The sequence below is a fragment of the Episyrphus balteatus genome, chromosome 4, assembly GCF_945859705.1.
Source record: "Episyrphus balteatus chromosome 4, idEpiBalt1.1, whole genome shotgun sequence".
In the NCBI taxonomy this organism is placed as follows: Eukaryota; Metazoa; Arthropoda; class Insecta; order Diptera; family Syrphidae; genus Episyrphus; species Episyrphus balteatus.
This window is the reverse complement of record NC_079137.1, coordinates 79,929,386-79,950,302: the sequence shown is the minus strand read 5'-3', so window position 1 is coordinate 79,950,302 and position 20,917 is coordinate 79,929,386. Positions and strand designations below refer to the sequence as shown.

General features: G+C 30.4%; 3 protein-coding genes across 8 annotated transcripts; 2 read left to right on the top strand and 1 right to left on the bottom strand.

Moving 5' to 3' along the window:
* The first annotated feature begins 572 nt into the window (after positions 1-572).
* LOC129918944 (tRNA-splicing endonuclease subunit Sen34) lies at positions 573-1,695 on the top strand. Of its 2 annotated transcripts, none has more exons than XM_055999714.1 (5): positions 573-686; positions 738-824; positions 882-1,142; positions 1,195-1,302; positions 1,363-1,695. In XM_055999714.1, the coding sequence occupies exons 1-5, from the start codon at positions 617-619 to the stop codon at positions 1,686-1,688; spliced, it is 852 nt and encodes a 283-aa protein (XP_055855689.1). In that variant the 5' UTR covers positions 573-616; the 3' UTR covers positions 1,689-1,695. The 2 variants fall into 2 exon arrangements, with proteins under 2 accessions (XP_055855689.1, XP_055855690.1); XM_055999715.1 differs by having other exon boundaries at positions 590-686; positions 750-824.
* Positions 1,696-5,936: 4,241 nt separating this feature from the next.
* Positions 5,937-14,441, top strand: LOC129918895 (postacrosomal sheath WW domain-binding protein). Of its 5 annotated transcripts, none has more exons than XM_055999645.1 (6): positions 5,937-6,117; positions 12,046-12,220; positions 12,285-12,654; positions 12,770-13,195; positions 13,346-13,400; positions 13,587-13,699. In XM_055999645.1, the coding sequence occupies exons 1-5, from the start codon at positions 6,062-6,064 to the stop codon at positions 13,351-13,353; spliced, it is 1,035 nt and encodes a 344-aa protein (XP_055855620.1). In that variant the 5' UTR covers positions 5,937-6,061; the 3' UTR covers positions 13,354-13,400; positions 13,587-13,699. The 5 variants fall into 5 exon arrangements, with proteins under 5 accessions (XP_055855620.1, XP_055855621.1, XP_055855622.1 ...); XM_055999643.1 differs by lacking the exons at positions 13,346-13,400; positions 13,587-13,699 and adding exons at positions 13,858-13,982; positions 14,057-14,431 and having other exon boundaries at positions 5,938-6,117; XM_055999644.1 differs by lacking the exon at positions 13,587-13,699 and adding an exon at positions 13,858-13,982 and having other exon boundaries at positions 5,938-6,117.
* Positions 14,442-16,718: 2,277 nt separating this feature from the next.
* On the bottom strand, positions 16,719-18,445 carry LOC129918595 (protein swallow). The gene has a single exon (XM_055999215.1). The coding sequence runs from the start codon at positions 18,333-18,335 to the stop codon at positions 16,947-16,949; it is 1,389 nt and encodes a 462-aa protein (XP_055855190.1). The 5' UTR covers positions 18,336-18,445; the 3' UTR covers positions 16,719-16,946.
* Between the last annotated feature and the right edge of the window lie 2,472 nt (positions 18,446-20,917).

The window sequence follows — 20,917 nt, the reverse complement described above, 5'->3', positions numbered from 1 at the left end:
TTCAGAAAAGACACTCCGACCTCAAAACGAGAAAAACGGGATTGCACGCACACACTTGCAACTTTTTGTGTATGAACACAAAGTCGAAGGAGAAATAGTGGTGAAAAAACCAATACACCAAAATCGGCTCCGCGGTGATTATAATTTCCATACTAATTTCAGCCGCTGCCGCCGTGGGACCCATTTCGTAGTCGAGGTCGGAATCAGGTGGAGCGGATTCGGACCGAGGTCGGACTCGTTTGCTTGAAGGGTTGCTTAGAAGCCCTATTAGGTATAGCAGCAAAATTGAAATGAGTTTTTTTTTGTTTTAATAATGTAATTAATAGTTTTTGTTAATCTAACACGTTTCTGTATTAATCAAATTTTATTTACACAGTGACTTATCCCAATTCTAACAACAACGCAATAACGTATTTCTAATATAAAAAAAAAAAAATGTCGCAGTCATGTCGCTCTCAAAGAGTCACCAGCAGCTTCAATGTGATTCCACCTTTAAATATGAAATGTTTTATTTCACAGTTTGAGAAAAGCTGTAATTGTCAATTGTAAAGTGACAGCCCTCATGACATTTCTTTATTTATTTCAGGCATGTAAATAAACAAAAAATCTACTTTTCATGGATCCCAAAGAAAATAAAATTATTTTAACTTATTTAAATGGAACTGGTTTCATTTTTAATTCAAAAGGTAAGTAAATTAAATCTCCATCTTAAATACTTCAATAATTTACTTTATCAGATTACATGACAGTGAGAAAAAACCATAGAATTATTGGTTCAATGGTTGGAACAAGTTGCTCACGAGGATGGTCTGGAAATAGTACTTGTAAGTTAAAATAATAAATAAATTAAATTAAAAATACTTAACAAAACATAAATAAAGGTCTTCCTGTTGAATTAACCAAATATGAAACGCAATTGTTGATTGAGAAAGGCATCGCCGAATTGGTTAGTAAAACTGAATCTCTCCTCCGCCCACCGACAGAAGAAGATGTTGAAATGTACAAAAAAGAAACTGAATCAAGACTTCAGAGCCAGGAAGAACATTTAAAAGACGGTAAGGTCAAAGAATCATTGCATTATATTGACAAAATTATTTATGGGAAAAGAAAAAAGCTTCTAAAATCAGGAGTTCTGGAAAAAGGTAAACACAAAAATCATTACCATAGAGCTATTAACCATTGAATACTTTCTAGACATAAAACTATCAAAAGAAGAAGTTCTACAAGAAATCAGAGATAGTGTACAATACGATCGAAAGAATGCCTTAGTTGAAATTCATTGTGAACATCCAAGAATTCATGGTAACTTTTTTAATCTATTCATGTTTACATAAAATTCTTATTCAAGTTTTCATATTTAAGAGGGAACTTTGATGACCCTCCCAGAAGATAATTCTTTAAAATATAGAGTTTTTAAAGATTTCTGGGAACGTGGCAAGTTTGTGACGTGCGGTGAAGCATTCGGAGCAGATTTCATTGTCTATCCTGGTGATCCAATTGTCTTCCATGCTTCTCATATTGTTATTGTTTTAGACAAGCCTACAATCAATCCATTGCAGTTGATTGCAAAGGTGAGATTGTCAGTTATTGTTAATAAATTGTGTGTATTTGCTTATGAGGGTAAGGAAGGTGAATTGTCTTATCAAACTGTTCAATGGGAAGGAAATAAAGATGATAGAAAACTTTAGCAAAATATATTTTCATTTATCATTAAAATCATTTATCATTGAATCATTTATTTTCAAAACATGATAAGTCTATAATTTTTCAGGAGAAGAACATTTTTTTTTTTGCCTAGGTACAGAATACCATTTCGTTTTTAATTTTTGGAGCGATAGTTCAAAAGATAAAAAATAAAAACGCTTTTGGACTTATCATACTTTGAAAATAAACGGATGTGAAATTAGTTTTAACCCTCTACTGCATATGAAGCCAAATATGGTTTTGTCTATTTGTATGCAGTTTTCTCTTCTCTGTGACAAAAAAATTATAAAGATTCAATACAATCCTCTTCTTTGTGTTTCTGAGAACCCATAAGGATAGTTTTTTCGTGTGTCCGACACAAAATAAAGGTGTATTTTATGATCACAGGTGAGTCGATCAGTCGTGTGCATTGAAATCGAAAGTGTAGAATATATTCATACTTTAAGTGTTAATTACTGCGTTTGTTTGGAAAGAAAAGTTGAATTAAAAATTTATTTTTGATCGATTGTCTGACTATGTATGCTATGAACCAATTTTTATTGAAAAAAAGTTATTGGCCTGGTCTTGGGAGGGCAAAAAGTACGTCAGCCATATTTGGCTTCGTATGCATTAAGGGGTTTTAAATCTACACAATTTGTTAAATTTTTTTGTTGGAAAATTTTGTTCCTTTACATTTCTTTTTGCTTAGAAGCTTCAGAAATGGAGCCCCTTCGCTTTAGAGACATTTTTTTTATGTTAACCCCATTTCCAGGGGCGTATTTTTCAATCATATTAATACTTTTTAGTGTTTTTAAGATCTGGGAGTGGGTGAAAATGTTGGAGCAAGACTTACTTTGACAGTGGAAAGAATGTGAACCAGAAAAAAATATATATAACGGAAAAAAACAAATTGCTTTTCTCAGTTCCATGGCTTAAACTGAGCCAAATTTGAATTAATTCTTAACCTTCTGTAATGCAATGTATTTGTTTTACTTTATTTTGTTTTTAAATGATAAATATTTATCTTTTAATTTTTTAAATTTTATTCTTTACATAATCTGAATAAATAAAATTAGTAAAATTTCTTACCCCTTTATGCATACGAAGCCAAATTTGGCTTATAAACAATTTTTTGTAAACAAATTAATTTAAACAAATTTTTTTAATGTAAACCGTTTTGAAATAACCCAAAGAACCCATGTAAAGCATTTTTTAATTTTTTCGTCCGCTAATATTAATTTATGCAGTAGAGGGTTAAAATGGATATACAATTTTGCTTCATCCCCAGTCTATCACACAATTGTATTTGAGATTAAAATATAATGTCCGGAGTGCTTATTTAACTTTCAAGACGCTTTAAACTTAAGATTTTCAGCCAGTAGCCTAATATAGCATTCACACATAAAGAAGCTGTTGTTTATTTTTAAAAGATGATAAGTCCGGGACTTATCATGTTTTTGATACTAAAAAAATGTTTCGCGTAGCAGTAAAATCGGATATAGATGGAGTAGATACTTCATATTTTGAAGACAGACATGGTTATCCCTAGAGTAACAATTTTGTCAAAAATAAACGAATTTTGAAAAAAAGTGGACTTATCATGTTTTGAAAATAAATGATTCAATTGAGTAGTGTAATTAAATAGAAAATTGCAAATAAATTTTTACTAAATTCGTGATTCGTGAAGCACTTTTTTCTCTTTTATTTTGTATCAAAAACATAAATTTAGAGATACTCCTTTCTATAAAAATAAGAGGATCAATGCTCAAAAATTCATCGATTCAGCTTCAATCGCATTTTCTGGCAAACTATCATTTATGACTTAACCCCTTTGTACCCGGCGGCAAAGAATTATATCAGCAGAACTGCGATTTTAATGATTTTTTTTTCAAACTTGAAATTAAAATTCAGATTTTTATTTTCTTGGATTTTTTGCTTTACCATTTTCAAAAACTAAAATATACCGTGCTTTATCTACTTCGACACCATGAATGGGTTTTAGGTATTTCCATTTAAAATTGGATCTTAAAAATAAAATTTTTTGGTACCAGTTCCAGAGATACCCAAAGGAGATGGGAAACTTTCGTACGTTTTACCCCCCAAAACCCATTTTTTTATTTCGTGTTGTTGTAATTTCTTTTGTATTCGTGGATAAATTTGAAAAACACACACAGTGTAACCATAGTGTTTTCTCGCATACTTAGCCAAAAGCGTTCGTTTTTTCACGCATACTTATCCAAAAGTGTCAGAAGTTTCCCATCTCCTTTGGGTATCTCTGCCAGTACGTTCAATAGTGAGCTCGATATATATATGGTTTTCAGTATTTGATAAAGAATTTACTGAGGCAATTTACAAAAATAGTATTTAATGTATTTTTTTGAACTTATTTTTAACAATAATGTTGAATTTGAAATCGATTATATCGAAAAAAATTGATAGAAATAAATTGATTTAAAAATTAAAAGTATCATTGATAACTGTAAGTTATGCCGTTGTTTTTTAATAATTTTTTTTTATGATTTAAAGTATTTGCCCCTCCCGCCTAAAGGGGAGACATAGACCCCCGCTCCCAAATTGATACCTCACATTGAAGTGCTATGTTTTGTTCGAAAGCACTACCAAAAATGGATACTATTATGAAAAAACATTGCATACTGACAAAAAGAAAATATTGCATACTTAAAAGATAAAAACATTGCATACTTAAAAGAACCACTTTAAGTTCTTCCCTAATAATTAAGTATGCCCATGCCCACCCTATACTAACTATCCTAATAATACTTAAGCCTTAACTACATTGGCTCAAAAAGTGAAAAAGTACAAAAGTGAAAATTTTCACACGCATTTTTGTATAGTTTTTCGGAATGAAAAATTAAAACAAATGATGCAGAAAGCTTATTTTTTGGTCTAATAAACAATTTGTATACTCTTTTTCACAAAACAATTGCGCTAGCCAGAAAAAAAATATTTTCACTTTTGTACTTTTTCAAAAAGTGGCGTATGTAGTTAAGCCTTTACTATGTAAATGTCAAAAAAAAAAAAAAACTAATCGAAAAAATTACATCCGTTCTAAAAAGCCAATTTGTAAAAATCTTGATCACATTTTAATCGTGAATTTGTATTAAAAACAGATGAATGTAAGTACAAATTTAAAATCAATTTTTATTAAGTTTTATTTAAACTTTATTATTTTTCTATTAAAGGATTTTGTAACTTTTCCTCTAAAAAACTTGTGTTTGGTAGTTAAAGCTTGGTACGTAGATCGAAGCATTATTCTACTTCTGCTGGCAAAATTGTGACAAGAAAAAAAAATAAATAAAACAAAATTGAAAAAAACTCAAACAAAATTAAGGGGGACTCTTTATTAAAAATACTTTAAAAAGCCTGGTACGCTGCTCGCGCTAAATTTTATCTCCCATACAGATTATCGAAAATTTTTAGCCGAGATAAAATGGATCCCATACAAGTTATCGATAACTTGTATGGGAATTTTATCTCAGCTAAAATTTAGCGCGAGCAGCGTACCAGGCTAAAGTGAAGACGAAATATAAAATTCAGAATCTAATGGAAATAAATGAAAATAAATTCAATCTATCTAATTTAAAAGAAGAAAAATATTTTGTAAATTGACAGAATTTACTTGATTTCTTCAACTTCAAAATTTTGCGCGACATAAAAAAATGTTTTGTAGAGATTAATGTCGTTTTCTATTGACGAATCTCAGAAAGAGATTTGTGAATCTGTGAAAGCTGAAAGGGGGGGGGGGGGGGGTGAAGAGGGAAAATAGTGGAAAAATCTCAGATTTCATGATCTATTTGCGTCTTGAGATTCAAAAAAATGACAAAAAAATGAATCTGAGAATCAGCAATCTGAATCTTGACTTTTATCAAGATTCACGCAGATTATTTTTTTTATACGCACAGATTTCGTGCACAATTACTAAACTAGATTTCATATTTTATTTGCAGTGGAAAATCTGAGATTTTTACACAAAAATCTCAAGAGTCAATAGAAAACGACATAAAATTGTAGATATAAAATTTGTTTTTCCCATAGTCATAAAAAATTTAAAAAAATTTTAAAAATTGTGACTGGTTAAAAGAGTCCAAATTATTTAGTTCCAATTTCTAACTAGTTTATGTATCACCTTAAACAGTTTACGAAGCTCTGTAAATAAATTTTCTTTTGCCAACCAAACTGAAACAAAATGAAATCAAAACACAAATGAATCACTTTTTTGACGTTTCTGGAAAAAAAATCTAATCTTTTCGGCAAAGCAAAAGTGTTTGTTGGATTAATTATTTTTGCATTGCAAAAAAAATAAGTATTTAGAAAAACAAATAAAACTCCAATTTTAAAAAGAAAATTCAGACAAAAAATGTCTGTAAATACAGCTCATACCAATGGTGGTGTGCTTATTCACTATGGAGAATAGTAAGTAATTTAGAATATTGTAAAAAATTACAGAAAAAACAGTTTAATAAAAAGTTACGACGTCATAGGAATTTTATGAGGTCACGAGATTATAATCAAACAATTTATTTGTTTTTGTTTTATTAAATTTAATCAATACGATGTACCTATGTTTTGGGTTTTAGAAAAAATAAATTCTTTTATCTGGAATCATAAAAACTGGTTCAATAAAAGTTGATTAAATTAAAATAAAATTCGTCATTTTATTTTTTGTCACCAAAAACAACAACAAAATCATGTTTTTTATTTTATCTGTCTATTCCTCAAACTATTCATAAATCTCATTTATTTTTATTATTTCTGGTTGAATTATTTTTTTCTAAATTGTTATAAAATTTGGATAGAATTTCACAAGATTGTTGTCGACTTTCCGAAGAAAAATATCGGAAATTCTAATTAAATAGGCGTCTCTATTAGCAACATGTAATTCCCCGTTACAAGACCTTTATAACTTACATACATATAATCTAGACATAGGAATAAAAAATATGTACCTAACTAGATATAAATATATGTAAATACCAATAAATCTATATAATCGGCGTTGTTCTTATTTAAGTATGAATAAATTATATTACTTGACCAAAACACCTTCACACCTAATAGTCGAGCCAAATTAAACATAAAATTTGTAAAATCTCGGAATCCAGGGAAAGTCGATGCATCTGAAAATCGAGTATAGGGCTGCATTATTAAAGGGTCAAATAAGAAAGTTAAACAAAAAAATTTCACCGCTCTCCATGGACCGTTTACTGTCATTCCGTATGCAAGCGTCAATCGGAATTGATGTCTCATTTTAGATTTTGCTCAAACTTTGTAGGGATGTTATCTAGGACTGTAAGGAAGCAAATCCATGATGATTTAATTTTAAGTTGGGTGGTTTCCCCGCTACCCGCATTCGAACTTTTTCAGAAGGTCATATTTATGTTATTATAGCTTTGCGTCTACTAAATATATCTTTTTGTTTGAAACGCAGTTTTAAAGCTTAAGAATAGTAATTTTTGAATATATATTAAAAAACTACGTAATAATTATCCCTGAATTAAAAATAATTTTTGAGAAACTGGTAATATTGCTGATTTTTCATGGTTTTTGACTGGCTCCAGAACCTTGGTTATTATATGTACGAGGCTTATACTTACCAAATATTAAAAACAGATATTTTTCAACAAAATAAATCTAAAATGAACTCGATAGCTGTACTCCTTATGCAAAAATTTTAAGTTCAAAGTATTGAGTTTTTTAAAAAAGCTAATTTTTATACTGTCATATACCACGATTTGACTAAACGAAGAAATGTGAAACTTACAGTGTGTCAAGTTAAGAGTACGAACTAAATATGCTATAAATTTCATGCTTCTATCTTATGTCAAAGATAATGCAATCATAGCCTTAAGTAGTGGTTATTTTGGCTTTTTAGCATTTTTGCGAATTTTCAAACAAGTGGTACACTAAGAAGATGTGAAAATAACACAATTTTTTTTCAGAACTTAAAGTTCAAAGTTTCAACTTAACACACTGCACAGTGGTTCCGTAGTAGGCCATAGGCCGAAATATCGATGTCAATATAATGACGTCATTTTTCGTTATATTTGTTATAAAAAGCCTATTCTTTAAGATAGCATAACAGACATTTTGAGAAAATAACGGAACTTTTCATATCGACCATGAAAAGTTGTCGAAAAAAGTCTGATTTCAATGCTTTATTTTTGGTCCCGAATCAACTTAAACTTTTAAGTGTATTTTTCGGTTAAAATTATTTTTAAAGTTTTTTTTTTGTTATGGAACTTAAAGTTGAAGGTATGTACTTTATTTAAAGAGTTTACAATTCTATTTTATTTAAAATTTTCAATAAAAAACAGACTATAAAAAGACAGGTTCAAATTCCATACTTTTGTTTTTCTTCTCACTTTACTGAAACTTTTAACTATGTTGTCATCAATATAAATACATGATTCATATACATAAATTTTCTCTAGCACGTGTAGTTTCTTAAACAATTTAATCTGTCTGCGAATAAGTGCGACGGGCTACGACTGACTCTTTCACACTCATTGTTTCAATTTTACCCATATTTCTCATATTTAAAACTTTTTCAAAAAAAATTTTTTTTTTTTAAGTTTTTATGTTTTCCTTAAGTTTTTGCACATATTTTTATAAAAATATATGATATCAAGCAAGCTTTAAATCTGAAATGTAACATAAAAATTATGACTGAAATTGAAAAAAAAAAACCAAATAAATAATTTTAAAAAATAACTTATGATTTGTTTGTATGTAGATTCAAGGCTTCTTTTTACATTTTGTTATTAAATATATACAAGATTTCTTTATAAAACAATTCTTTTTAAATTTATTCATTTTTTATTGCTAAAAAAATATATTCTCACACATATTCAAGTATATTTTGTTGCTTTCCTAACCATAATCCCCTATGGCCGCCCTTCTTAGAAACCGGTACCACTGTGCACTGTAAGTTTCATGTTTCTATCTTTAGTCAAATCGCAAAAAATCGTAGTAAAAAAATATAAATTTAAATATGAAATTAATCAATGAAATAAACTGCCTCAATCAATTTCTTATCAAATACTGAAAACCATATGCTTCTATGCCTTATAATATCCGAGAAAATTGAAAATAAGAAAATTACCTTTTTATCAGATTTTCATTTTCTTAACTATTTTCGCTTATATTCTGAAGAATTCTGAAGAAAATTTGCCTTCACCCAAACTCGCACCCTTCCCAAATCCTATAAAAGTGTGCCCAAGCTGGGGGGTTGCAAAGGGGCATACAAATTTTGACTTTGAAGTTGATTATTTCGAGATGATTTAAAAATTAGAATCAAGTGCACAATTCTAGCTTTTGAAAAAGGTATTATTCATAACTGTAAATGTTGCCGTTGTTTTTTTAATAATTTGTTTTGTATTTACCGTGATATTTTAGAAAATTGCCCCTCCCGACTAAACGGGGGAGATGGACCCCCCCTCCCATTTAAAAAAATTATTGTATTAAACTCCTCTACAAAATACCGTCGTCTAAGAACTTTTGATTTTTATTCCAAATTGTCCTGATTAGAAATACAAAAGTATGAATAAATTTTGAAAATGAGCAGCTAGGATTTCAATTCCAACGGATTTTGCACGTATAATCATCAACAAATACAACCCAACTTGCAGTTTTTGTCGAAATTTTTGTGCAACCTATCGATGCTTCCTGCCCACAGTGCCCAAGCACTTAAAATTTGATTCGTGAAAGCTTACATTGGGTCTTCTTAAAAAACCCTTCAAAATCTATTTTTAAGATTTCTTGTTATTGCAAAAAAGGCACAATAAAAACTTCTTGGAACAAATTTTTAAAGAGAAAAAAAGATCCATTGCAGTGCCAAACATTGTTTTTGCGATTACCGAACAGTTGACGCAATTTGGAGCTTACTTGACTGTATTTCTCTATTTAATTCTGCCCTGTTATATTGATGTCGAATTAAAACTCACACTAATGATCCGTGGGATCATCAGGTTGACCTCAGAAAGCGGTGATAAGCCTATCGGTTTTGCATTTCCTTGTAACAGGAATATTAAGGTCTATATGTCTTCTTAGTTCTAGGTTGTAATTCTGTACTTACTTAGAGTGACGCCTTAAGATGGCGTTACAATCCATTGTGGATTCATGCCTCATTCAACAAGTTTCTCCAGCCAGCTGCATACTTCCAATTTCGCACGCAAAGTTGATTGAGTTCGCCTTTCTCTTGCGTGCGCCATCTTTCCTCTAATGCATTCCATTGTATATATATTTCTATAGTACTATCATGAAGTAAAACGATCTTAGGAACTCTAGTGGTGACTTGAAAAATCAGAATTTGTATGAAAAAAACACACTGAGCGCCACCTCAAAAAAGTGGCGACATGAACTAATACTAAATTCGACTTCATGATAGTACTATAGAAATATATATACAATGATGCATTCTCCATATTTTTGTTTCTATTGGTAACTTCCGGGAAATTAAGGGAGATGCGGTCAGCAAAAGTTCTGGCCCTATATTGTGATAAAAGTTTTTTGACGTCAAATTTTCTTCAATATGCGGTCATATACATTCGCAGGTTGAGAAAGAGTTCGCAAGGTCAGGTTTTACATAAGTACCAAATGGCGTGACTCTATCTACAAAACTCGCCGTTAGAAAGCAGAAGTGTCGCTATCAAATTCATCTGTTTGAAATGTAAATTTAGTTATATGATTTTCTTATTTTACTTTTCCTGAAAAATCGCGTTTTTTTATTTGTTACTATTTTTCTCAACATGCGATATATAGAGTTTAACAACAATTTTGGCTCTTCGGAACCTGACGTTAATCACTACATGATAAATTTAGTTGACTATAGAGTGTCAATTCTCCTTTACTTCATCAAATAACTGTTTAATATTATGACTCCATGCCGTTGCAAAGTTGATCAGGCTGCAGAAAGTGTTTTCCGATATGTTTGCCGATATTGGCTTTGAAATCGCCAACGATGTCGTTTGTGCACCTATCATTCGTACATATGAATTTACATGACAACCATGAAAATGTATGCAGAAGGAAAACGAAAAAAATTCTTGGGCTCTTAATGGCAAAAGCGTACTTCGTTCTGACTTTCTTCTTTTAATAAAAATATTGATTCAAGGTTTATGAAACGTTTAGTTTACCTTCTCTCTCTGCAAGTTTCATGGCTTTGATGTTTTATGGTATTTTGCCTAATCATGTTCTTTATTCCTATGATCCCTCAAACTCAAACTTACCTGTGTATTCAAATATGTATTGACATCACTTTTCAATATCCTATAAACATTTTCTTCTCTTATCTCAGAAACGAAAGTCTTTGACTTTAACTAAATTAAGATTTATTTCATTGTGATAAATGCTATCACTGAAATAAAAACCTTATTATTGGCTTTTTGGGACCAATTACAGATTTTACTGTCCCTTTGAAAAAAAAAACACCTTTTCACCTAATTTTTTTTTTATAAAAACTCTTTATTCTTGCTTTCTTTCCCATAATTCAACGTTTTTACCAAATTTCATTAGGGTGACCCGTTATTTTTGTTTTCTCTAAAAAAAAAAACACCCTTTTAACCATGATATTCTAATAGACACTTTAGATTCTTGTTTCTAATCTCAAAAGTAACATAATTGCTAAATTTTAATAACGTACCACATTTTATCTACACCTAAAAATAACACCCTTTCAGAATTATTTTATTCGTAATTCCCATTGGAAAGACAATATTTTTTTATAAATTTCGTAAGGGTAACTTTTATACCATTGATTTTATCGGAATTATCGGGGATTTTCCCTATTTCAAAAAAAAAAAAAAAAACACCCTTTCACCTAAAATATTTCTATAGACTGCTTAGATTTTTAGTTTCTGTTATAAATGAAATATTTGTACCAGTTTTCGTTGGTGTAACATTTTTGTCCAGTTTTTATGGTACTAATTCCGAATTTCATCATTTCTTAAAAAAAAAAAACACCCTTGCACTCAAGATAATTTTGTAGACTTTTTAAATTATTAGCTCTTATAAGAGAAGAAACTTTTTCACCAAGTTTAGTTTTCTCACACATAACTCAACCCATCAAAAAACACGTCTTCATCAAAAATATTTTTAGAAATTTTATGAAACCTTTATCTAAAACCTTCATTCCAAATTTTTGTTTGTATGTAATAAAAATGAGCTCTTATCTCACTTTTCAGTACATTTTCTTGAGAACTATCTCAGTTACTTGAAATAGATCTCCAGAAAATGTAGCTTAAGACCATTCTTTTTGCATATGAGCCTTTGCCCATAAGCAAGAAATTCTAAAAATTAAATAAATTCTTCTTTAATTTTATTATAATCTTTTTTCTTTTACAGCATTCTAATTCACAGTGAAAATGTGAGCTTGGATTTTGTCGGACAGGATAATCCAATATTCAAAGGAACCAAAAATGGACACATTTATTTGACATCACATCGAATGATCTTCAATAGCAAGAAGCAAAATGAAGAATTGATGTCATTCAGTGCTCCATTTATAGCTATGAGTGATGTAAGTTGTTTTTTTTTAAGCCTCCTTGCTACCCAAACACTTAACTTTTCCTCATCTTGTTTAGGTTGATATTGAGCAACCAGTTTTCGGTGCCAATTATATTAAAGGCAAAGTTCGTGCTCAACCAAATGGCAATTTCATTGGTGAAGTAAAATTCAAGTTGTATTTCAAATCTGGCGGAGCTATTGAATATGGACAGGCAATGTTACGAGCTGCATCTATCGCTCAGCAAAATATGCGTAATTCCAATGGTAACTTTGATGATCCACCACCATACACTCCATCTGGGGCATGGCATGAGGCTCCACCACCAGCCTATCAACCACCACCAGGCTACTACGGATGGATTCCACAGAATGATGCCTTTACTGGCCCAGCACCCAATTCGGTATTTGTGAGCGATAATCCACCACCATATCCAGGAATTGGTACACGTATGTAGAATTTTTTTATCTGTTCATTTTGTTCCTAACTAACCTTCTCGGCAAATTGAGAGAGTACAAATTGGCATATATGTGGTTTCCTTTTTTTTTTAAATTAATAAAACAGCGCCAACTTACCAGAATCATCAGAATTACCCAAGTGAGCCACAACAAGGAGGCTATGGAGGTGGTGGCTATCCTCCACAAACTGGTGGATATGGAGGAGCTGCTGGATATCCAATGCCTGGTTATGCTGCACCACAAGGTGCTGGTGGATATCCAGGTCAAGGAGGATATCCTCAAGGAGGTGGCTATGCACCACCTCAGGGAGCTTATGGACCACCACCTTCTTATGGTGGATTCACTGTTCCTCCACAACAGGGTGGCTTCCCAACTCAACCCGGGTATCCCCCATACGGACAACAGCCAGGAGCATCGGCTCCACCAGTTGGTGGATACACTCCAGCAATGCCAAACGGCTATCCAGGCTATCCCGGACAGGGTGGAAGCAATGGACCATCCGGATCAATGGGATTTTCAGCACCCCCAGCAAGTAAGTAGGAAAGAATTTATTTGTGTGTTGATTGGGGTCATGGGTAAATTGGGTATCAGCGAGTGTATGTACAAATTTAGACACAAAAAAAACAGCACCTTTCCCAAGATTGAAGTGAAAAATTTTCATTTCTTTTCTTCCTCTTTGCAGCTACATAAGCTCCACAATAAACAAACAAAACTGTCAACTCCAAAACCGTTTGAAGGTATTTTTTCGTTTGTTGTTTTTTTTTTTAACCCTCCTTTTTCAAAATCATTTTCAAAAACCAAAAAAACAAAAAAACTGCCGAGAAGGTCAAAATCACAAACGCGTGCACCTAACCTCCTTTTTTTCGTTTCCTTAACCATTCGTTGTGTTACAAAAAAATTTCCGTTGTGTTACTTTTTTGCAGATCGTCGCTATAACCGTTACTATTATCCATATAATAGTTTTTATTTCATACCAATTCCTGTTATTTTTGTATAATTTCCAAAAAAATAAAACTCAAGTTTCTTTATAAGTTAGGTAAGCTTTAACAGTTGTTTGTATATATTTTTAGTTTTTTTTTTTCTTTTTCTTGCAGCTGATTCGCGCTTGTAAAATTATGCTTTTTTTAAAGCTTTTAAATCGATGGGAAATTTATTTTACTGATAAATATTTGTTGATGTATTTGCTTATTCTAGATTCCAAGGAAGCTGAAGCCTTGAGGAGCGCATTCAATACAACAGAAAACCAAAGGAATAACCAACAACATCAACAACAACAACAACAACAACATCCGAATGATATGCCCCCACCATCTTATGGTGTAAGATTTTTTTAAAATTAAATTTTTACTTGAGTTTTTTCAAATTCCATTTGTTTTCTTATTTTTTATTGCAGGATCTACCACCAACTTATAATTCATTAAATGACCGAAGAAACTATTAAGAAGCATTCCTTTCAATTTCAACGATGTTTTTTTTTGTTTGTTTTTTATTAAATTTATATTTTTAATCCAAAATAATATCAAAACTTTTCTTAGAAAAGCAAAACAAAAAACCCAAAAATAGTATGTGCACCACGGTGATTGGGGTTGAAATTTATATATAAATACAAAAAACAATAAAACTTTTAACCTTGCATGCTATAACGTTAAATGATATATTATACAAACCTACATAAAAAAATGCTTTTGTTAATTTACAATAGCAACAGTTATAATAAAAAATAAAAATACTAAAAAAAATTGCTTATAAAGTATAAAAAAAAACTATTACAAGTATTTAAAAAAATTATTCTTTATTTTTGTTTAAATTTGGATCTTATTTTTATTTATTGTTTTTTTTTTTAATATTTTGTTAAAATTTTTAAATCTCTGTAGAATCTTGTAAAGATCAATTTATTTATTATTGTGTATTGATAAATTAAGAATATAATAAAGAATAATTTTCAAAATATATTTTAAAACGAGTATTATTGTTTTTGAAGAAAATATTTTACATTACGGATTCAAATTAAGGTCTTATAAGACTTTCGAATCGGAAAAAGTTCTTTTGTTGGTTATTGTTAAAAGTGAATTGAAATAATTTTCACTAATTCACTTTTTGGTATACAGTGGACGTCCAGTATAACGAATGATATAATGTTTGATTTTCATTTACCATATCGAGCGCGTTTGCTATTTCGATCGACTTTTCATTTAAAAAATCCAATAAATTGATTGGTAAATTTATTTATGTTTTACAGCTTATATGAAATTAAATGGTTCTGCTATCTTTTTTTAATCATATTTAACAAAATTATTTAAAGAAAATAAAACAATTAACGACCTTGTCCCACTTTAAGTTGAGATCTAAGGTAAACATGTCAATAACTTCATATCAAACTATAACGACGCAATGAAAAAAAGTTATTTTGAGATGTTAATGTAAATCTTAAAAACTGTTCGTTATATCGACGTCCACTGTAATTATAGTTCTGTGAAAAAAAACCGAAACCTAACGTCTATAACTTTAAAGATGAATATTTAGAAGTAAATGAGAAAGTAAAATAATTTCGTATTCACGGACTGGTCATAACAGATTTAAGAATGAAGATATTTTCATTTAATACTCAATAATCATAGTAAAATTGCCCAACTTACACGACCTAAGATTATCGAAAAACTTCCTTTTTGAGAGAATTTCATCCTCTTGCTTAATGGGACAAATTTAAAACATTTTGGTACAAAAATTTGCCAAACATATCTAATTGCATTTTTGATGCAAACAACGTTTTAAATACTATTTAAACCAGAGATTTTTGTAGGATATTATTATTTTTTTCTGGGAAATGGATACTGTCAAGAGATATTTTTGTAACTGTGAGCTAATAAATTTTTTTTATAGCGGATTAAACAAAAGAGTTGACCTGTTCTCCCATAAGTAAGGTTTTAAAACACCAAATTTTAATATTTATCAACTATTAATTGATAGTTGACACTCGCAATACGGGTGTAAGATACTCGTACCATGTTACACAGGATAAGATAAATCCAAGTTATTGGTTGAGGATGAGATATTTGGAGTATTATTTTCATTATTGCTAGTTTGTCTAAGAAATTTGTAAAAAAAAATATCCCTCATACGCCACAGTTACCGGTTTAAATTTAACTATATTTAATTGATGCAATTTTTTTTTAATACAAACAAATGGTCTTTATTGAGTGTGATCTGATCATTTCACAGATGAATTTTATTTACTGTGGCCATAAAAAAACTTTTAATGTAGTGACTATTTTCAGTGAAACGGTACATATTTCAGAAAACCCACTTCCCATGATGGTACAGGGATAAAATTCGGCATGAACGTTTCATTTGCATTGAGAGCTAAGAACCAAAAGAGTGCATCGAAATATTTTGAGAAACGGTGTTTTGTTTTTAAGAGAGTAAAAACGTTGTGGAACAAGTACAAAAAACACCCTGTTAAAATAATGGGAGATTTAAAGAAAACAAAACAAGTCCATTTCAACTTATTCCGAGAAAAAGTAAGAATGCCATCAGACAGTGCTCAGTAAATACTACAAGACCTCAACATTGGTTTATTTTTGACAAAAGATATGTGCCGTTTTTCTCCTGGACCCTTCAATTGGTTTTATAGTCATCAAGAGTAAAAAAGAAGACAATGTTATAGTAATTTTAAATAAATTTAACTTTACTAATATGAAAAAAATTGGCAGTGAATGTCAACTAAACATAAAATTCAACCAAATGGAAATTTCAAAAGAAAGTTTAATTTAAAATGTTTTTTAAATCAGAGGAATTTGCTTTTGAATTTGATAAAACTTTGCTATGTCGAAAGTGGAGAAAAGCGTTACTTGTTGTCATAGTACTTACCATCTTGGGTGTGGTATAAAGCTCCTTTGGAAGTTCACAAACCACCTTCATATTAAAAAAATGGTTGCCAACTACTGAATTATTTGAAAGTCCATCTAACAATTCGGTGTATATGGTAGTTAATTTGCCAATTCACATCCAATTTAAATAAAACAAAAGTCAATGTTTTAAGGAATATTATGTAAGACTTGAATTTTATTTTAAAGCCTGCTTTAAATTAATAATAATATTTAAAACAAAAAAAAAATGAATGCTCAATGAATTAAATTAAATTTTGTTTAAACTTAACATTAAGGCCATTTTAGACTCAAACCAAAAAATAAATAACTGATTAACTTACAAATCGAAAAAAAGACAAACTTAAAAAATAAATATCAAATAAAACAACGTTAATACCAACGAAAAAAATAATAAATTTATGACGTAATGCTGTTATCTGTGAAACGTAACTTATGATCAGACGTCAACGAGTCCAATAATGGAGTCTGACTGTATTGCTCTCCAATGCTACTATTATTCCTCTGATCGCTACACTTTCCACATGGCCCAAAAATCCACTTAAATTTACGTTTGAACGATCGTTTCTTCTTCATTTGAGTATTGGATTGATTGGCAAAGTTGGTGGTATCATTGGGATTGATCTTTTCGAATAACATAAATTCCTCACGGAGAGCATTTTCTGATGAGGAGTCATCACCCTCCTCGGTGTCGATAGCTGAATCACTCGGAGCACTGTCCACTCGATTCGGTGTGGATTGATGCTCTGCCGTGGGTGTAGGGGGATTCGAATTATTCCGACGACGAATTTGTCGTTGAATGTGACCCAAATGATCGTTGGAATAATTGAGTGGCAATGGCTGAACAGTTGCGACGATTTTTTGATCGTAGAGCCCGATACTATTGTTATTATTGTCATCGGTTGTTGGTGGAGCTTCATACAGCTCGAAATCAGTTTGAGTTGCAGTTGTGGTTCGCTGCTGTTTGTAGACCAAAGTTGGTAATGACAGTCTGGGGCGTGATTGATTAGCACGATATTCCATGCCAACGCTGTGCATCGAGTGGCGTTTAGCCTTGTCTTTAGCATTTAACAGCTCTACACGCAAACAGTCGACATTCCGACGTAGCCTTGTTGCCTCGATCATCTTCTCCTGAAGACTTTCCTGCAAGTATTCATTGAGTGCTTTCAAGCAAACCACCTCTTGTTCCTTTTCGACCATAAACTTGGCGATGTCAGATGGGTCTTCTTCGGTTTCTGGATGGTTTTCGGTTCCATCAAAGTCCAACTTATTGTTGGTATCATCTTTGGCATTTGGAGTAGAAAAACGACGAAGATAGTCTCTAGTCGATTTTCTTAACTCCTCTTCAGCTTTTTGGCTTTCAATGAATTCTCGAACTTTACTCTTAACATGGGGATATCTTCGTTTTGTATAGGCTGAGTGCAGATCTTGATATGATCGCACTTTGTGTGGATAGTCTTCTTCATCGTGACGTTCGGGAACCTTTACAGGAACACTTTGAGTTGTCTCGCGGCTATGACCGGAAGACGATTGTCCAGAAGTTGATGCTGATAGATTGCGATCATTTAGTGGGGATGAAGAAAGACTTGATGAAACGTTACATTTGCAATTATTATTGATCTTGGTTGTGTAGAGATCATCATCGGGAAAGCTCTCATCGCTAATGCTCATTGTGTTTTTTTGTGGGTTGAAGATATTTCGTTTGTTTACACGCGATAACAAAGCAAAATGCAAAGTTAATAAAGAAATAAATTTAATATTTAATTTTAACTTTAATTTAATTAACATAAAACTAATAACGTTGAAAAAAAATTAATTATAATTAAGACGATCATTTTGCAAACGGGGAAATGTAGGAAACGAAGAACTTGAGCCATGTACGGAATATGACTGAAGTTTGGTGCATAATTCTCGAGGCGAAAAACAGTTACCCATCGATTTAATAACAAGTTTGGCTGAAAAAATGTAGAAGATTATAATAATTTGGGGATCATCGATGATCGATGATAGGGTGTACCCGGTTAAAGTTGGATAAAGTTCGCTGCAAATTTGTTCACAAAATAAAAAGTTTTGAGGTTTAAATTTACTGTAAATATAAAACATTTATCCTATATAAAAAAATCTTCAAATTGCGAATTAGTTGAAAGGATATTGGAAAAAAAAACCAGTTAAAAAAAAAAAACTTTGTTGAAATTTAAAAATATACATATATGTACATATATCTTAAAAAATGAATGTGAAATTAAAAAACAAATTTAGTGAAAATAGAAATTTGTTGGCATAAAAAAAAAATTATTGCAAAAAGTTGACTAAAATTATGGAAATACATTTAATGCCCGCATTTTGCATGAAATTTTATTTTTAATTCATTATGACATTTTTTTCTTAAATTTGTTTTGGAATTACTTTTTTGATGTTTTTTGTTTCCAATGCAAAAATTCTCGAAATAGAATAGTTTTTGTTTTAATACAAAAAATTTGAAATGTCAAAAAATATTTTTTTAAGGAAACAAACTGAAAATAAAATGCACGACTGGGTCACACGTACCTACTTGCTCTTGAATAGAAATTACTAAATTTTCTAAGTCTTTTATAAAAAATTTGGCAAATGTATGTAGGTACATATATGTACATATGAAAATAAAATAATAAAAAAAAAGATATATAATTTGTTCTTCAAATGAAAAAAAAAAAAACAGTCTTTTAATGAAATTGAGCTCCAAACAAAGTATCCAGTTTAATTTATATTATAAAGGTGCATTTTTAGAAAAAAAAATTTCAAAATCTTTAGAGCGGTTTAAAAAAAAAAAAACTAATTTTTATGTTTGGGCAACATAAATGTGTTTGTATTAAAAAATTCGTTTAAATTAAAATGATTATTTGGGAGATAGCAAATTAGAAAATGAAAACTCATACAAATGCCTTCAAAACGATTTTGTTTTTTTGCTCTCCTATAAAATTTGCTAAAATGGAGTTACACACTTTTCTGGTTTCACCGACGATATGACAGGTACCGTTATTTTTAGTCCAAAAAATTAATTCCAAATTTTTTTAAAATTCTTGTTGGTACGAATGCATAAGTTGATATAGGTAACCTATATCGCAAGTAAAAATGAACATCAGTCTTATAGCGTTTGCAAGCCTTTAAATTAATTTAGAGAATTGAGAAATTGAGCAATTTTACTTGGTGTAAGAAAAAAAGAAGACTAGAGAAATATGAAAAATAAGCAATGATTAATCATATTTATTACTAAAAACCAAACGTTTCTAGGAGGTTTAGCTGTTGAATTATTTGCAATCAAAATATTTCTTTTTTCTTACATTCAGAAGACGATATTTTTTGAACAAAGTGTCGCAACAGGTTTTGAGTTAAAGATATGAGTTCATAAATAAACAGGCTTATGCAATAAGGTTAAAAAAATTTAAAATATATAAAAAAAATATTTTTAAGATTTTTGAAAAAATTCCGAAATTTCCTTGCCAAAAAAAAATATATTTTCAAAAATTTCCTCCAAATCCATCAAGTGAGGCATCAAAAAAAAAGGTATCTTAAAGTTCTAGTTTTTTACTATTCTCAACTTAATTTCTCTTTGGGTAGATACTCTGAAATTGTGCATTTTTTCACAAAAAAAAAAAAAAAAAACACCCGTGAGAGATAAAACAATTTCCCCTTCTTGCGAATTTCTGCACAAAAAATTTCTTCGGACAAAAATCTGAAATCTGTCAAAAGGTAGATAGTGCTTTATCTGTTTTTCTTTATTTGTTCTTGTCGCACAACATAAACAAAACAAACTACAAACATGGCTGTGCGGCCTTGTCTTATTTTTTATTTATTTAGCGTTTTAGTGTTGTAATTCTCAAAATAAATGAATGTTTTATGAAAAAAATTATAAAAAAGTTTTTAAAAAATAATAGGTACAAAGTGGTTTTTATATTTTTCGTTTTTTAATTTTTTTTTCAATTGGTGTTGTTGTTTACATTTTTGTTGGTGTTAAAAAAAAGCAGACAATTTTGTCTAAAAGTATTTGGGTTCTTTTGCTTAATTTTTTTTTTCTCTGAGAGGATTTCATCCCCACTTCTTAAAATTTGACAGGTTTCATATTTGTGTCAAAATTTTTGCTTTGGCATCCATTGATAACCCCAGGGCTCTGCACTGGCTGCCCCAATGGTACGCCGCAAATTCTTTTTATGTTAAATCCAGAATATGTTTTCAATTTTCCGTAATAATGTTACTTTTTTAAACCAAACTAGAAGTCACAAATTAGAATATTTCTTCAAAAAATCATTAGTTATGTTAACCAGGAACCGCATCAAAAAGGCAATCCCATACAACGTTCCAAAATGATCGCAAAGTAAAAAAAAGTGTGTAGA

What these genes read in the sequence shown, in the direction of transcription:
- LOC129918944 (XM_055999714.1), top strand. Translation starts at nt 617, where the DNA reads ATGGATCCCAAAGAAAATAAAATTATTTTAACTTATTTAAATGGAACT. An exon ending in TTTCATTTTTAATTCAAAAG is followed by an intron (nt 687 to 737) that starts GTAAGTAAATTA and finishes TTACTTTATCAG; the next exon opens with ATTACATGACAGTGAGAAAA. An exon ending in ATCAGGAGTTCTGGAAAAAG is followed by an intron (nt 1,143 to 1,194) that starts GTAAACACAAAA and finishes AATACTTTCTAG; the next exon opens with ACATAAAACTATCAAAAGAA.
- LOC129918895 (XM_055999643.1), top strand. Translation starts at nt 6,062, where the DNA reads ATGTCTGTAAATACAGCTCATACCAATGGTGGTGTGCTTATTCACTAT. An exon ending in CTTATTCACTATGGAGAATA is followed by an intron (nt 6,118 to 12,045) that starts GTAAGTAATTTA and finishes TTTCTTTTACAG; the next exon opens with CATTCTAATTCACAGTGAAA. An exon ending in ATTTTCAGCACCCCCAGCAA is followed by an intron (nt 13,196 to 13,857) that starts GTAAGTAGGAAA and finishes TGCTTATTCTAG; the next exon opens with ATTCCAAGGAAGCTGAAGCC.
- LOC129918595 (XM_055999215.1), bottom strand. Translation starts at nt 18,335, where the DNA reads ATGTTAATTAAATTAAAGTTAAAATTAAATATTAAATTTATTTCTTTA.